The sequence below is a fragment of the Rhineura floridana genome, chromosome 11 (genome assembly GCF_030035675.1).
Source record: "Rhineura floridana isolate rRhiFlo1 chromosome 11, rRhiFlo1.hap2, whole genome shotgun sequence".
Classification (NCBI taxonomy): Eukaryota; Metazoa; Chordata; class Lepidosauria; order Squamata; family Rhineuridae; genus Rhineura; species Rhineura floridana.
The window spans coordinates 24,194,717-24,208,828 of record NC_084490.1 but is presented as its reverse complement, the minus strand read 5'-3'; the positions used below and the strand labels follow the sequence as shown (position 1 = coordinate 24,208,828).

General features: G+C 39.1%; 1 protein-coding gene across 1 annotated transcript; it reads left to right on the top strand.

Moving 5' to 3' along the window:
* The first annotated feature begins 3,239 nt into the window (after positions 1-3,239).
* On the top strand, positions 3,240-12,756 carry LOC133367531 (vomeronasal type-2 receptor 26-like). The gene is made up of 5 exons (XM_061591624.1): positions 3,240-3,530; positions 7,103-7,963; positions 8,819-9,046; positions 9,639-9,765; positions 11,861-12,756. Exons 1-5 carry the CDS (start codon positions 3,240-3,242, stop codon positions 12,754-12,756), a joined length of 2,403 nt encoding a protein of 800 aa, XP_061447608.1.
* Positions 12,757-14,112: the final 1,356 nt, after the last annotated feature.

Sequence of the window (14,112 nt, the reverse complement as noted above, 5' to 3'; positions counted from 1 at the left end):
ACTTTAAAACATCATAAAAACAGACCTTAAAATACATTAAAACAAAACAACATTAAAAACATTTTTAAAAGCTTTAAAAACATATTTTTAAAAGGGTTCAAACATATTATTAAAAAAATAGTAAAGAGCAATTCTAACACAGACGTAGACTGGGATAGGTCTCAACTTAAAAGGCTTGTCGAAAGAGGAAAGTCTTTAAAAGGCGCCAAAAAGATAGCAGAGATGGCACCTGCCTAATATTTAAGGGGAGGGAATTCCACAGCGTAGGTTCTGCCACACTAAAGGTCTGTTTCGTATATTGTGCAGAACAAACCTCCTGATAAGGAGGCCCTTACCTGCAGAGTGCAGTGATCGACTGGGTATATTTTATTATTTATTTATTTATTTCTTAAACTTATATACTGCCCGACTAGCAATAGCTCTCTGGGCGGTTAACATAAAATACAATAAAATTACAGAATCTGATACAACAAGCATATAAAAACTACACAATCTAAAACCAAGTTACAAACATTTAACTAAGATTAAAATGGCTCAGAGAAGAGAAAGGTTTTAACTTGGCGCCGAAAAGATGATACTGTCGGCGCCAAGCATACCTCCTCGGGGAGACTGTTCCACATATAAGAGGTAAGACGGTCTTTCAGGTATCCTGGTCCTGAGCTGTATAGGGCTTTGTACACTAAAACTAGAGCCTTGAACTTGGCCCGGTAGCAAATGGGCAGCCAGTGCAATTCTTTCAGCAGTGGAGTGACATGTTGGCAATACTCTGCCCCAGTGAGCAGTCTCACCTCTGCATTTTGCACCAGCTGCAGCTTCCGGACCAACCTCAAGTGCAGCTCCTCATAGACCGTATTACAGTAATCCAGCCTGGAGGTTACCAGTGAGTGGACAAGAGTGGTCAAGCTATCCCGGTCCAGAAACTGTCACAGCGATCTTACCAGCCAAAGTGGGCAAAAGGCACTCCTAGCCACTGAGGTCACCTGGGCCTCCAGCAACAAAGATGGATTGCAGAGCACCCCCAGACTATGGACCTGCTCTGTGAGAGGGAGTATGACCCCGTCCAAAGCAGGCAACTGACCAGTTATCCAAACTCAGGAACCACCAACCCACAGTGCCTCCGTCTTGCTAGGATTCAGACTCAGTTTATTAGCCCTCATCCACCACCAAGTCCAGGCAGCGGTCCAGGGCTTGCATGGCCTCTCCTGTTTCAGATTGTATGGAGAAATAGAGCTGGATATCATCAGCATACTGCTGACACCTCGCCCCAAAGCTCCTGATGACTGTTCCCAAGGGCTTCATATAGATGTTAAACAGGATGGGGTACAAGATGGTACCCTGCGGCACCCCACAGCACAACTGCCAGGGGACCAAAAGACAGTCACCCAATGCTATTCTCTGAGAGTGACCCTGGAGATAGGATCAGAACCACTGTAAAACAGTGCCTCCAATACCCATCTCACCAAGTCGGTCCAGAAGGATACCATGGTCAATGGTATCAAAAGCAGCTGAGAGATCAAGTAAGAAAATAAGGTTGCACTCCTCTTGTCCTCCCGATAAAGGTCATTAGTCAGGGCGACCAAGGCTGATTCAGTCCCATAACCAGGCCTGAACCCAGACTAGGATGGGTCAAGATAATCTGTTTCATCCAAGAGTACTTGCAGTTGCTGCGCCACAACCCTCTCAATCACCTTCCCTAAAAAGGGTGTATTTGCAACTGGTTGGTAGTTGTCACAAACCAATGGGTCCAGGGTGGGCTTTTTCAGGAGTGGTCGGATCACTACCTCTTTCAAGGCAACAGGAACCACTCCTTTCCACAATGACGCGTTGACCACACCCTGGATCCACTCGGTCAGACCGCCTTCGCAAGCTTTAATAAGCCAAGAAGGGCAAGGGTCAAGAGGACACGTTGCTGGCCGTATCATCGCAAGCACCTTGTCTACGTCATCAGGCTTGGTCCAATTCCGCTTTCCATATTATATGTTCTGCGTATAGATTAAACAAGTAGGGTGATATAATACACTCCTGTCTCACACCCTTTACGATTGGGAACAAATCAGTTTCTCCATATTCTGTCCTGCTCAAAAAATGTGTTTGCAAGAAACAGATTATTGGCTTCACAGAATTCAATAAGTCTTCATTTCTATCTCCTAAGCCCTATTTCCCCACAATTCCTATTTCTTCTCTGTTCCCTACTTTTGCATTCTAGTCCCCCATGATTATCAGCACATCTTGTTTTGGTGTGTGATCAATTTCTTCCTGTACTTCCATGTAAAATCTCTCCAATTCCTCTTCTTCTGCATTTGCCGTTGGAGCGTAGACTTGGATGATGGCTATATTAATAGGTTGTCCATTAAATCTCATTGATATCACTCGCTTAGACCTTGTGTTATAGCTCTTAATTGTTTTTGCTATGTCACTTCTCACTATTAAAGCAATCCTTTCTTCTTAATTTCTCACTTCCTGCATAAAATATTTTGTAGTTGCCTGATTGAAAATGTCCCATTCCTGTCCATTTTAATTCACTCACACCAAGTATTATAATGTTGATACGTTTCGTTTCTTGCTTCATAATTTCTAACTTTCCCTTGTTCATGCTTCTCACATTCCATGTTCCTATTGTGTGCGTTGTACAACTCCAGACTCTCCTTTTGCATCTGTGTGCATCAGCCTCTTGGCTTCCTTTTGGCTTTGACCCAGCTGCGTCATTAGTCACAGCACTACTCATCCAGTAGCTCATTGAGTGCCTTCTGACCTGGGGGTCTCATCTTCCAGCACTATGTTGTGTTGCATTTTGGAAACTCTGTTCATAGGGTTTTCGTGGTAAGAGGTATTCAGAGGTGGTTTTCCATTGTCTTCCTCTGAGTTTGGATGCATGTTTGTCAGCTTTGATCATTCCGCCTTAGGTGCCCCTGCCAGGAGTCTAGCCTCTTGGTCTAGACTCCTGATGGCATTGCTCTCAGCTTCTTCAACACTCTCAAACCTCCTCACTACATTAAGGTGTGCGTCCTAGAGGGGATCATATCAGTAAACCCTCTCTAAAAAGGTTCCTTCTCATGATACAGCAATATTGTTTGGGGGGGGGGGTTCCCCTTAATGTAGACCACTTTGGGCTAAGACTAAAACAAGCAAGATATTAATATTACAGTATTTACATACAAAGGAAGATGCAACACACAGTGGCTATATTATATCTATGTATGGTATAGCCTTCTGATACAGATGTCATATCTCATTCTAGCATGGTGCCTAAGAACTACCAGCACATCCTGGCCTTGGTTTTTGCAGTAAAGGAAATCAATGAAAGCCCACACCTCTTACCCAATGTCACTTTGGGCTTCCACATCTATGACAGCTATTTAAGTGCAAAGTGGACCTATCATGCCACTTTGCTACTTACATCCACTCTGGAGAGATTTGTTCCCAGTTACAGATGTGGTGTCCAGAATAGTCTGATAGCAGTCATTGGGGGACTGGACTCTGAAATCTCCCTTTGTGTTGCAACTATATTGGATGTCTATAAGATACCACAGGTAGGTTATTTGTGAAGTATGGAAATGTATACTTCTTTCACATTTCTTCCCCCCCCCTTTTATTTTTTTGTTTGGAATCAGAAATGATCATATGGATCTTTATTTATTTCTTTATTTATGAATGTCATGTGTTGGCTAAGAAAAAATATCTATATAATCATTCATTTCAGCATGACCTGATTCCAGATACAGTAAATCTCGGAACACTTGACAAGGATGACCTTTTTGCATACCCAGGCCCACACTCCAAGAGTCAAACTAAATGTGGGCATATATAACATTTGGCTAAGAAGTAGGGGAGGGGAATCTACTTTCATCAAACAGAGCGTGAGTGAAAGAGTCAAAGCCAACCCCCCACCCACCTCATCTTTATGTGCAAGTCTGTTTTCTGGCTTTGTGCACCCATGGTATTTGATGTAGCAATATAGGAAGTGCAGTAGAACTGGGCAGATACAAACCCACACCTTCACCAGGTTTTCCTTCTCATGCAAAGGTGTGGGGCTTTTGGTGGCAAAATTTGTCTGACTTTCAGATGGAAAGGTTATTTGCTTTATATGAAGCAACTAGCATTTTTTGCATAGTTTTCTTTGCTTTTAACTTAGCAGTTAAAAGAAAAGTTAGTCCACCTAGGCAACCAACTGTCGTTATCAGAGTTTAGGGGCACAGTCTCGTCAGGCAAAATCACTCAAGGAAGGTATGAAATAGGAATGGTGAGGAGGATAGCCAGGAAAAAAGGAATTGTGGCCTGGGAAGATTCCCAAGGGCTGATAGAAAAGCCTGGGAGCACATTTGATCCTAGGCCTGAGGTTCATCCCTTGAATAAAGCTTGAGGGGAGGGGTCTGCAAAATATTCTTATCTGTAAAATATCCAAGGCATAAAAAATTATTTTCCTAGTAGTTCAGGATGTAAAATAGAGTTGCATGTGTCAGCACAGTATAACTTTATATTTTTAACAAAGCTGTTTCAATCGCTCCCTTTGCTTTTGATAGGAATACAACACTTCACTTCTCAAATAAAATGGGCTCTGGATGAATGATGTGTCAAATCTTCAAAAGTCTGTGTTTATCTGTAGATATCTAACGGTAGTCCCCAGTGAGTGACACAACAATGGTGGTAGCAAATTTAAATTTCCATAAATACAAAAGGCATAAAAAAAGACTTTTATGAGAGATTGTATACTTCTGACTGTCCTCAAAATAATGTAATCTGAGCTTTTAATGAAATGATTAATTTACCTTATCATATATCTTTCTAGTCCATTTGAATAAACAGTACTGTTGGAATATATTTGCTGTTCTTTTATTCTGTTTCTATTTGTTGTATACATTATTTATAACATTAATGTATCTCTTTTTGTTACTGTTGTAATTATATTTTACTGACTTGGCAATAATAAAAATTAAGAAAATTGTTTTCTGGGGGAAACAAATTATCTTCCCCCCAAAAGAATTTTGCTTCACCCCAAAATATTTCCAAAACAAAATACCTAATTTTGAGGTGGATGAAACATTTGATAATGGTCCGTGTCTATTCTGATAGTGTCCTTGTGAAGGCACTTTCCATTCAGGTCTCTGTATTTCTCCAGTGTGTATATCACTAGAGTCTAAGGCACCTCTGCCCCCAACTTTAAACTCACTAGATGACCATAGGCCAGCTCCTGTTCCCTCTGTATCAGACTCCCATCTCTGGAACAGAAACAATAAAAATCAAGTTAAAGTGTTTTTTATGTGTTTTTAACGTTGTTTTGTTTTAATGTATTTTAAGGTCTTTTTATGATGTTTTAAAGTGTTTTTAGTGTTTCTGTTTGCTGCCCTGGGCTCCTGCTGGAAGGAAGGGCAGGGTATAAATAAAATAATAAATAATTACCTCATGGGGTTATTATATCTTATGTACACCGCCCAGAGAGCCGTCAGGCTTAGGGCGGTATATAAATGAAATAAAATAAATAAATAAATAAATAAGTATTCAATGTGTGTGAATTGGTTTGAACACTTGGAAGAGGCATATTTATTATTTTCTTTCATGTTTATGGATAAGGAAGACTTCATTTACCTTAGGTAGAAATATAGCAAAATACAAAAGCTCTTGAATTATGGTAGCCACCATACTAAAAGAATTTTTAGATATCAAATCCCATTGGATCCCCTCTTTTTTTGGCTGAATTATACCCAGTGATGACTAATCATCAAACCCATTGAACATTATAATAATGGCTAGAATATTATATGTAAAGAGTTGGAAAGATAGCAGGAAACCAAATAAAACAGATCTACTTGGGAAGCTATGGGAACAACCATATATTATAAAATTAAGTGCCATGATTAATAAAGATAGATAAAGAAAGATTTAGAGGTCATAAACGGCTCAAATCTAGTAACACAATATGATAAAATATGAACTAGCAATATCAGAAGAAGGAATAGGTAACATGCATTCTTAACATAATTCAACATGGAAGAGATGGGATTAAGACTAATATTTAATAGTGTAATAATTGATTACTCAGTAGTTCTTTTTTACTATCTATGCTAATTATAATCTGTTTTGAAGCAAACCTCTTTGTTATTTCTTCTTTGGAAAAACAGTCCATTCAGAAATACAGGTACATGTGTCATACCTTCCCCGACTTGCCAGTACCCACTCTACAGGAGGAAATGTTTATTCTTTCTTATTCTGCACCCTAACAGAATCCCCACATCAATACGGTCATGCACAGGTGACGATCCTTTTACCACCCTCACCATTAAGCAAAACCAATTTCTAAGGATCTTGTTTTCTCTCCCCCCAGCCTTTGCTTTAAAATTGGTTGGCAACAGAAAGCCTCAAGCCCTCTGAATACTTTATAGCCTCTAAAGATCCTAGCTATGGGATGATATCAGTAACTATCCTTTCTACAGGGAATTCCACTGTCACCATCACTAACTATATCTGCTATTATTTCACCTTATATCAATCAAGCCACAGGTGAACTTGTTCTATTTTGGTAACTAGGCTGAGAATCAAATGTGTGTTTAAACAAATAAATTTTATTTATTTAACAAACATAAACAAGTTTTCTCAATATTCCAGTTCTGAAAGTTTTTGTACAAAATAATGACTAGCGGTTTCATTTATTTTACTCTTTGAAAAATCTCCTCAGAGAATAAAACACAAGCCTGCCTGTCTTGCCCATCTAACCACCACCCTTCAAAGCCAACCCTTTCTCATCAAGATCTCTACTCTGATTCCTTGACAGCTCTCACCCGATCCCAGATAAGCTCTCCATCCCCCATTCATTCAAGCAATCAGCACTGTGTTGCTCAACATTCTAACTCAGTTGCGGCCCCTCCCTCTCTCTCTGTCAATACCACATTTACTCTAATGCAGCTCCATTCCATATGTTACCTATTTAAAATATTATAAGAAACTATGAGAAGTGAAACATCAAAACATACACTAAATCTTACTTATGTGTGTCTCTTAATATTAACATACAACACAAATATATTGTTAAATTATTTGTATATAAAGTATATTAAGATTTTACGCACAAAATTAATATAATTTTCTTTATGCCGCCCCATCTACTTAGCTCATATATGGCTCTGCTCCAGTGATGAATGATAAAACTCCAGGCCTTCATTTCTACCAGGTGGCATCTCAGGAAGAGCAACAATATGTGGGGATTCTCTCTTTGCTGCTGCATTTTAGATGGACATGGATTGGGGTTGTTGTTATGGATAATGACAATGGAGAAACGTTTGTTCGTACTGTAGTTCCACTGTTTTCCAAGAATGGTGTCTGCTTTGCCTTCCTAGAAAGAATCCCTAGTTATAGTTATGTCACGGAAACTAACAATATGATACAACAGGGGGCAAAAATACATGATAAAGTGATGAGCAGCAAAGCCAATGTTGTGGTGGCCAATGGGGAATCTTATTCCATGACCATTTTCAGATGGCTTCCATATGTATCAGAATTAGAAGACATAAGAAGGAAACCAAAAGGTACAGTATGGATAGTGACAGCCCAGGTGGAGTTTACTTCATTGGTCTATCAAAGAACGTGGGATACAGCTTTGTTCCATGGTGCTCTGTCCTTCAAAATTCACTCCAATAATATACCAGGATTTTCCCAATTTGTAAAGAGCAGAATCCCATCTAGCACAACAGGAGATGATTTCATCACAGATCTCTGGCAACAGATGTTTGGCTGTGGGTTTCCAAATACTGTTGGGGACAAGGTGGACGGAGATATATGCACAGAGGAGGAGACATTGGAGAGCCTTCCTGGGACTTTTTTTGAAATGAGCATGACAGGCCATAGCTACAGTATCTACAATGCAGTCTATGCTGTGGCTCATGCATTACATGCTATGCCCTCATCTATACTCAGACAGAAAGGAATGGTGGATGAAAGAGGATTGAAGATTCAAAATCAACCGTTCTGGCAGGTAATGGACTAAAAATCTTTGTACGGCATCACACTGTATACTAGATGTTGTGCTTTCCAAATTTTTATGTTAACATTTTCCTCTTCTTTCCTTCCCCTTCCAACTAGAAAGGACAGATTAACCCTTATTATTCTGTAATGGGTATTTTTATATACAAACAGTAAGCAAAATATATTCTTTTAGAAATCTATAGGATTTATAATATTTTAATAATTTAATAGTGTAGTAGGCCAGCTAAAAATCCTTTCCTTGGTCTGCTGTCTTCCCTCTGCCTATTACACATACGCAGCCATGGTAACAAACAATCCATGGTACAGCCTGGCCCAGAAGACAAGGAGAGCAGAACACTTGTACTGAACATCTTGGTACTCTCCAAGGCCTGAGAAGAGTCAGCACTGGAATGCATGAGCTCATACTAGAAATGTGCTGGTAGCCTCTATGTAATGCTTATGTGTAACTCCCTGATTGGGGAATGCAAATGTCTTTGTCCTGGAATGTATAAAAAACCCAGGTGAATAGTGTCATGTTGCAGCTCTCTGCTCACTCGGAGACTGACATTGCATATGCTTGTCACCAATGAAGGCCGAACTTTGCTGCAAGCCTGTGTCTTCAATTGCCTTAAGGACCCCTGGTCCAACAAATCCCAATATTCCCCATCATATGTACAATGTAGTAATTTTCAGATTCATGTACTAGCCCTTCATGCAATCTCTTGATCAAAAAGGATGAGCATGTCTTCCATCAATCTTTTCCCACTCAAATATATAGCATCATTCTGCTGCTGTCATTGAACCTTAGTATGAAAGATTTAAACTCAGCCCTTTCTAACGTCTTGCCTTTTCTCTTTCTGTCTAGCTCCATCGCTTTCTGAGAGGTGTCTCATTTAACAACAGTGTTGGGGACAAAGTTTCCTTCAATCAGAATGGGGAGATAGTAGCTGGACTGGATATTGACAACTGGGTATTTTCCTCAAACCAATCCTTTCATCGTGTGAAAGTTGGGAGGGTTAATCCTGAGGATCCTGCAGACCAAGCATTCACTATCAGTGAGGCTGGCATAACATGGCACAGCTGGTTTAACCAGGTATGGTACAGTTTTGAGCAGATTATAGTAGATAGGTAAAAACGGGATACTCTACTATGCCCAAGCCACCATTGCATACAACTCATCAAATGTGATGATATCACAAAGAGCATTTCCTAGAGCAGGGGTGGGGAACCTTCAGACTGTGGGCCAATCTTAGCCTGCCAGGGGGTTCAATTTGGCCCACAAGGCCATTGTCTCCAAACCATGCCCACTCGCCCATCAGCTGATGCCACTGGTGATGTCAGCTGATGGGTGCAAGGACAGGATTTAATCCAGCATTGGATGCATGCCCTGTTCCCAGTAGGGAACATAATGAGCTGGGATTTAAGCCCTTTGCAAAAGCATTCTTTGTAGCAGTGGCTTGTGGCAGTGGCTGCAGGAATGAGGGATGGGATAAAGGAGCAGGCTCATTTCTCCTATCTCATCCTCCCCACACTGCTGCTGCCTCTCACCTGCATGCTCTCTTAAAGGAAACGCATGGAGCTACTTTGAAAAGCACTTTTGCAAAGGGCTTTAAGCCATGCTCTTTGGCAAAATTTAAGGGTTCTTATTCTGAACATTATTATTCTCCTCTTTCATATGGGGTAAGACACAACCTCTTTCAATATGCAGCAAGAGTTGCCATCCTGGTTCTAGCAAGAAAGTGAGGGAGGGGGAGCCATTTTGCTGTTATGATTGTACCCCATGTCCAGAAGGGAAGATTTCAGAGCAGAAAGGTAAGAAATATATTCTACTGAAATGATCTCAATAGATCATATATAATCCAGAGGAACAGGTACACAGGATTACTTTTAACAATGTGATTGAAAGAAAGGGCTGGGAGGGAACTATTGAATACAAAAGAACATGGAGTGGGGTTTTTTGTGAGTTTGCTTCTGTTATTTTGATCTATCCAATTAAAATGCATTCTGAATAGCCAAATGGTAGGTGGTTCTCATAATATCTTAGCTGAGGAGGCAACTTTTACAGGTAGAGTAGAGCTTGGTTTGCCCACCCAGATTTTCATCCATACATCTCCTTGACTGTGAGTATTGCCCAACAGAAAAAGTATTAATAAGAAGGCTGTGCATTTTTCTTTTAGATGTATTACCCATCATTCCTTCCTTTCGCCAATTGACATTTAACTGTTCCAATGTACTTTACTTAGACCTGTTTCTGAACAATGCTTAGATCCCTCCATTGTTGTTGAACAATTTGGTTCCTTCTTTACCCTCCATCAACATGTAAGATTATCCCCACATTAATAAAAAAAGCCTGCATCATATTTGCAGTTTGTCTGTTTGTTTAGAAAAAAAATCCTTTAAAATCTGCACAGTTCTACAAAAAATAAGAATAATATGCCATGGTCATAGAGCTGCCTACTTTCCTTTTTAAACATTTTATAATTGCTTGGATGAGTAAGTCCATCATCACATAGGCAGGGAAAAAGTCATCTAAACTGCTTACAGTCAAGAAGTAACAAAGGTACATGGGGGCCTGTGGTGACCCAATGTCATATGCTGTAATACAAGTTGGTATAGGTTTGAAATAGGATATATATGGTAAGTATATAGTGAAGGATGTGAGTTGGAATGTTTATGAATGCTGTGTGTTGATTGATTGAGAGAATGGGGGTGGTGGTTTTCATCTGTGTGTCTTGAACATGGAGTAGAGTAGGTTGGTAGGGAGATTAGAGGGGGTAGAATGGCAAGGTTTTACTTGTAGTATTTGAGGCAAGCTAAAAGTGTAAAATGTGAAAAAAGAAGATCTGTAACTACATCCTTGAGAACCCAAGTTTTAAGTATTCTAGTTCATTCTTTTGTTAAATAAATCTGTTTGGTTTAAAAACAAGCCTGGTTCTTGGCCAGCTATCACCAAGATAGCAAAAATATAAGCAAAGGTTAAAGCAGTAACTTACCCTAACGATTAATGGTAACAGGTTTAGGGAATCAACCCACAGAGGCTGAGGCTTTCCTGGTGCCTCAGCAGCAACAAGCAGAGGCTTTGCTTAGCTGTGTGGGTGTGGCAAAATTATATCTCTTCTTGCCAAAAGCAGAGTGATAGCAAGGGGGATACAATAGGGCCCTCAGATCATCTTGTTTTCACATGCAGATTGGTTCATAGATATGTGGTTCAATCCATAAGGCAGGTCAAGCAAAATTCATCTGCCAACCCTAGATCAAGAACTGAGTTGAGGCTAGACACATAGCCAGCTTGCCTGGGACATCAAGAGAGGCAGATTCACAAGTAATGGGGCCAAACGCTGCTGACACCAAGGAAAAGAGAAGGTGTGGTCTATGCAGTTGGCACAATGACAGAAAATTGCAGCAGTAAATGTGCTTGATGCAACTCTTTCGTCCCACCCTAATTGTGCAGTTGTGTAATGTGGTGATTGTGCATAGGCAGCTAATGTAACATATGCTGTGGTTGCAAGATCTGTATGGTTGTGGTTATGAGTAATTCACAACTCATGATTATTGCACTGTTGTAATTGTGTAGCTGTTACATATATAATTTTAGATATGTTAATTATACTTTTGACATTTAAAAAGTAGTGGTACTGCATTGGTACAGTCAATATTTTTGATGGAAGGTTAATAATCATAGAACTTTATCCACAGTTAGCAGGGTTCTGTGATCACACCTAGCATATTACTCAAAGCAACTTTAAAATAATTTAAACGCACAGTCTGTGCCACATTTCATACTATATGCACTTAATTTGTATAGAGAACATTTATCAGTCTTAAAGGAATATGTATGACATATTATTTCAACTCATGGTGCCATGGAGATTAATGGCTTAAGACCACTTTTTTTTTCTTTTTACAGACATGAATGACTGTCAAAAATGCACAAGTGATAAGTATCCAAACAAAAATCAGGATTTCTGTATTCCCAAGACTGTAACCTACTTATCTTATGAAGAACCTTTGGGGATCATTTCAGCCTGTTTCGCTCTTTCTTTTTCTTTGATCACAGCTCTAGTGCTAGGAACGTTTATGAAGTACCATGACACTCCCATCATCAAAGCTAACAGGCATCTCACCTACACTCTCCTCATCTCCCTCTTGCTTTGCTTCCTTTGTGCTTTGCTGTTCATTGGTTTTCCTGCAAAGGTGACATGTCTCCTCCAACAAACAGCTTTTGGTATCATCTTCTCATTGGCTGTTTCTTGTGTGTTGGCAAAAACCATCACTGTGGTTCTGGCTTTCATGGCAACCAAACCAGGGTCCAGGATGAGGAAATGGGTGAGGAAGAGGCTAGCCAACTCCATTATTCTTTCCTGCTCCCTTATTCAAGTAGGCATCTGTATTTTGTGGCTAGCAATCTCTCCCCCATTCCCAGATGCAGACATGCACTCAGTGGCTGAGGAAATTGTACTGGGATGTAATGCAGGCTCTGTGAATATATTTTACTATGTCCTAGGCTATATGGGGTTCTTGGCTATTGTCAGCTTCACTGTGGCTTTCCTTGCCAGGAAGTTACCAGATAGTTTCAATGAAGCCAAGTTCATCACTTTCAGCATGTTGGTCTTTTGCAGTGTGTGGTTGTCCTTTGTTCCAACGTACTTAAGCACTAAGGGAAAATACATGGTAGTTGTGGAGATCTTCTCTATCTTAGCTTCCAGTGCTGGGTTATTGGCTTGCATCTTTTTTCCAAAATGTTATATTATTGTCTTGATGCCTGAGTTGAACAATAGGAAACAGCTAATAAGAAAAAAATGAAGAATCTGTGTTTATCTTAGAGTTTGGAAGAATTTTGATTTCAGCAGTAATCCTTTATTTTGTTGTTGTTGTTGTTATGTGCCTTCAAGTTGATTATGACTTATGGCAACCCTATGAATCAGTGACCTCAAACAGTATCTCCCATTTACCACACTGTTCAAATCTTGTAAGTTCAAGTCTGTGGCTTCCTTAATAGAATCAATCCATCTCTTGTTTGGCCTTCCTCTTTTTCTACTCCCTTCTGTTTTTCCCAGCATTATTGTCTTTTCTAGTGAATCAGGTCTTCTCATGATGTGTCCAAAGTAAGATAACAAAGAGGGAGGAGTGGTGGTCAAATATCAATGCAAAAAGGAGAGGGGGTATAAAACCCAAATGACCATTAGCGTTCTAAAGTTGTTTATTTTATTTTGTCTTCTTTAAAAATGCCCAACGCGTTTTGGCTCTATTGTATATCAGCCTTCATCAGGGGCTACAATACAAACATATATACATTTGCATAATTAATACTTCATTTGTACTACATTTAAAATTCTTAATAAACAATAGGAAAACACACATTTGTAAAAAAAAAATTACTTACATTTTTCTTTGTCTATTTGTTTCTCTAACTGTTTAATGCTGGCTTAGATACATAGATGATGTATTTCTTATTTGGACAGGAACAAAAGAACAGCTATTAGACTTTTTGGTATGGGTAAATAATAAACATCCCAGTATAAAATTTGATTCAGTATATAGTGAGACAACTGTACATTTTTTAGATATAAAAGTCATTAAATGTGGTCAACAACTTTCCACAACATTATACAAAAAGTCTACTGATAGAAATACGTATCTTCATTATGAAAGTTCACACCCAAAAATCATAAAAAATAATCTGCCCTATGGACAATTTCTTAGAATTAGACGGAATTGTAGTTCCAATAAAGAATTTATAGATCATTCACAGTCTTTAAAACAACAATTAATAAATAGAGGATATCCATCATCAAGAGTAGAAGAGAGCTTTAGATCAGCTTCACAACAAGATCGTACTACCCTTCTAACATCTAAACCCAAGAAAATTTCTACCCGAATGCATTGCAGCTTAACATTTAATCATATTACAAATAGATTACAAAATAGTATTAAAAATACTGGTATATTTTGAAACATATTCCAGGGTGTGCAGAAAAGCCAATTATTTCTTTTAAAAGGACAAAAAATATAAAAGAATGCATAATTAAAAGTACATATAGAGAGCAACAGGATACACAAAGAACAATAATGGAAATTCCTAAACCAACAGGTCATCACCCATGTGGACATTGTACATATTGTAAATATACAAGTAAGAAAACATTCTTTAAAAATCCC